This window comes from Olea europaea, chromosome 16 (genome assembly GCF_002742605.1).
Source record: "Olea europaea var. sylvestris chromosome 16, O_europaea_v1, whole genome shotgun sequence".
In the NCBI taxonomy this organism is placed as follows: domain Eukaryota; kingdom Viridiplantae; phylum Streptophyta; class Magnoliopsida; order Lamiales; family Oleaceae; genus Olea; species Olea europaea.
The window spans coordinates 10,464,170-10,468,174 of NC_036252.1; the positions used below are offsets into that span (position 1 = coordinate 10,464,170).

At 36.9% G+C, this 4,005-nt stretch overlaps 1 protein-coding gene across 1 annotated transcript; it reads right to left on the reverse strand.

Moving 5' to 3' along the window:
* Nucleotides 1–1,167: 1,167 nt before the first annotated feature.
* Nucleotides 1,168–3,621, reverse strand: LOC111412063. The gene is made up of 2 exons (XM_023042807.1): nt 3,455–3,621; nt 1,168–3,253 (listed from the first exon to the last, which is right to left on the reverse strand). Exon 2 carries the CDS (start codon nt 3,184–3,186, stop codon nt 1,447–1,449), a length of 1,740 nt encoding a protein of 579 aa, XP_022898575.1. The 5' UTR covers nt 3,187–3,253; nt 3,455–3,621; the 3' UTR covers nt 1,168–1,446.
* Nucleotides 3,622–4,005: the final 384 nt, after the last annotated feature.

The following is a 4,005-nucleotide window of genomic DNA, read 5'->3' on the forward strand; positions in this document are numbered from 1 at the left end:
ATTCTTCAATGGGCCATTAGAAAAACACAAGTCGAATTCCCATAACTCTATTAATTGACAACTAGAGAATAAACATTGTGAATACGTAACTAGAGAAGAGAAATAGATTCTATTCATGTTAATCTAGTTTCCTTGCCAAGGATACTCGTTGCCAAACTATCTACCACAGATTAAATGTCTTCCTCTCTGTTTTTTATTCTGTTTCCATGTCCCGTCAATAAAATCTTTTCCTTTGTTTCCATGCTGATGTTGATAGATACAGACGGATAAGTCCAGTTTGACCTTAATTTTCTAAAACTCATTTTTCCTCAAACTCATTTTTAATCACAAAATTCATTGACCTACAACTTATTATCAGCTTTTGATGCACATATTTCATCAATTTCTATTAAAATCAAATAAAAATCTGATTTTTAGCTAAATCAAACAGGGACAAAACACTGGAAGGTTAAGAATGCTCGAAATATTCACTAAAATATAGAAGTGGTTAACTCAAACAAAGGCACACAAACATCCATAAAACACCCAAAATGTCCAACCTAAGGCGATTCACCCATATTTTGCCTAATCGCAACTCAGATACTAACCTTGCCAAAGCTTTACCAGCAATGAAAACAATAACAGTCAAAAGTGCATAAGACGGTGGCCCACTAATCAGAATCCAGAAGAAGGAAAAGCTCCTGATCAAACAATAATAAGGTCAGCAGTACAGCACCCACCACAATATTTAGTCACTGAACTTTCATTTAACCTTCTAACTTGGTGGTCGAAGTTGAATTGACAACCACTTTGATGGTGGCGTTGCAGATTCACAAGAGTTTCACATGACGTATATTGACTAGGAATTTCTTAGAGAGTTCCGACGTCAGCTACTTTCATATGCTAAAAGTTCCAAAAAGAGACTTGTGCTTTTAATTTTTAGACAGAAAAAGTTCAAAACAGAATAAAATGACGAAGGTATTCTTGACAAATGGAGCCTATCCCACTGTATCAATATGTTGCACAATCCTCGCATCAGATGCAGCTAAGTGACTTCAAGTAATGAAAGATTATTTACCTCAAACTGTAGCATCATAAAATATTAATTCAAGGAGAGAATTTAATAGTAAAAAAAAAAAAAGACACTAGTGTATCTAGTGCAATGAACTTGTTACTTGGGGAGAAAAATTCCTTTCTAACAAAGATTATTTGGAATTAGAAGTAAACAGTGGATACAAAGAAACAATAATTTAAACCCAACAAGCAAAAGTAATTCAGTTCAGAGGATACTAACTAATTAAACAAATAGGCAATTTTACCTTTAAAGTACAAGATTCGAGAGAACTCGTAAAGTAAATCAGCCATTGATGACAACCACAACATTTTGAAAAGAAACAAAGACACGATATGAAAGTGGACGGCATTTCCCAGTTTAGCATAAAAGAATTTTCAAACCTCATGTATGGGTTAGCTGGTAGACGTGCACGTATTAACACCATCCTTGCAATCTTTAGTGAGATCATTAAAAGTCTCAATCTGCTTTTTACCCCTCAAGAACACTTCTGTATCGACAGAGATCCTCATGTAACCATCAAATTCAACTGAATTTCCATTATTGAGTTTTGTCATATCTGCATACCAGTCGCTGTTCTGATCCCAAAGATCTTTATATTCATCAAGAAAATGGGTAGAGTATTTATCCTTCAAAGGGTCAAAGAAGGACGTGTCTGGCTCATTTGTTGCAACATACAGGTTCCTCCCATCTTCAATTTTGTCTTGCAAAGTCTCCAGAAGAGCTTCTGGTGAAGTATCTCTGTCAAGGTTAGGCCATAGCTCCTTGTTCCTTGCCTTGTCCCCTCTCTCAACATGAACGGCATCAAAATCCCAATTCATTCTCGATGCAATTGCAGAAGCCACATCTAACAACCGCCTGGATTTCCATATCATGTGCCATGGCCGTTGAATAACAGATTCAGTCTCACCTTCACACACTCTGTACCAGTAATTATCAGGCTCCACAGAGCCAAATTTCCTCATAATCAAAGTATCCTTCACCCCAGCTAGCCTCATTGGTGTTACCCTAAAATCCTCTACAAGATGGAGACTCAATCCATCTTTCTGTTGCCACTGGCTCCAGTCTGACCAGAATTGAGTTTGATCCAGAACTGGAGCTGAATCCTTCAAGTGCTCAAAGTCAAAGTAAAACCTGAAATCTTTACCTTCCTCATCACTACCAGATGAAGTGTAGATTTTAGACAAGCAGATATTCAGATCCATAACCAAAGTTCGGTTTAAATACTGTGCTTCACCCAACATACACATGAAACTCCACAAATACTGATGCATGCTCTTGCACCTATCCCCACCGCCAGAATAAATCAAATATTTTCCCTGACTGAAACTGCCCTCTGATTCCACCACCGGAAGTGCATCATTCACAGTTTCTCCAACTTCTGGCAGTGCAATAGGATTGCTCTCCATCTTAGCCGGCACCTTCTCAAATCCTTCCTTGTCCTTGTCCTTGTCCTTCCCCTTCCCCTTTCTCTTCCTGGCATTCCCACCTGAATGATAATCCCCAATGCCGACCACACTAAGTGTACAATTTTCAGATCTCACTATTGAAAAACTTCTATAATCTTTATAAAATGCAGCGGCCTTCCCCTCCTTTGGCCTAAACCTCCAAGCCATATGACAAGAACTATCATTTTTCCCAGTAACAGGCTTTCCAAACCGGTAAAAGTGCATGTCCTTGAACTTCTCCATAGCGGCTTTCATTAACAAATGGAACACTTCTGGATCCCGACAATTAATGGGTTCATCAACTTTCCCACTACAATCTTGGGTCGCAGCAACACTTGACTCCTCAGTTTCAGCTCCCACAATTGCATTATCCACATCGGTGATATTAATAAAGGTTGCAAAAGCAGTCTGATTCGATGCCACAAAATCCTCACCAGTCTTGACTACAGAGTCGTCAGATTTAAAGGTGGCATTAGAATTGGAAGTGAGGAATGTCGTAATTTTTGTTGAAGGGTGAAACAATGGGTCTTCAGGCTCGTAAGTCGCAGCAATTATGGTGAAGATCAAAACCCCAATAACAAAGAATGTGAAACAGAGATTCCCTATCATTGCTAGTGCATTTTGACCCAGTTGTTCAGGCCTAAAAGTTCCATTTCGAGATAGAAAAATCGAAGATCGACCCAACATTTCTCTAAACCTTATAATCCCCAAAATCGACTAGAAATACTAAAATTTTCAGTCAAGAAAAGAACACCTGGAGAATATACAATATAATAAATCAGCAAAATAGGCTTCAGAATGAAAGTTCCAGTGCTTGAAATTGATAAAAATGCTGTATAAAAAGTGAGAGAAATCAGGAAACAACAATTGGATTTCACAGATCTGGCATAAATGAAGCGAAGCCGAGCTAAGCAATGACTACAAAGATCCGTATCTATAGATTTGTGGGTCTTACCTCAATGCATCGAGAGCTTCACAATCAAATATTAATTCGGCACCATTTTTTCTGAATTTCTTTCTCAATACGGAGTGGACTATGAGCTTGAATATCTTACTATAATATTGGACTTGACTAGGAAGGTGAAGATTGAACTACAAATCGTCGCTAAAACGAGCCCGGATGTTAGCTCAAGGGTATTTGTTAGGACGCGTTTGGCTGATGATTATTTGGGCCATTAATTAACTAAACCCTTGTTTGACCCCAATTTTAGAAAATTTATTTTCTCCTCATTTTCAACCATAAAGTCTTCCATTAAAATAATTTACATGTAAAAATGCAAAAATAATAATAATAATAATAATAATAATAATAATAAATAAATAAATTACTTTTTAACTATACATTCTTTAAAAAAAATCACTTTGCACAAAATTTATTCTCAAAACATTTCTACCAAACATCAACTTATGTAATTAAAATTATGTTCACATTTAAGCACCTGTTTGAGCTTCATTTTAGGGGGAAATGTATTTTGAATAGTAGACTAATGGGGAATGTGTAGTTAA

What these genes read in the sequence shown, in the direction of transcription:
- LOC111412063 (XM_023042807.1), bottom strand. Translation starts at nt 3,186, where the DNA reads ATGTTGGGTCGATCTTCGATTTTTCTATCTCGAAATGGAACTTTTAGG.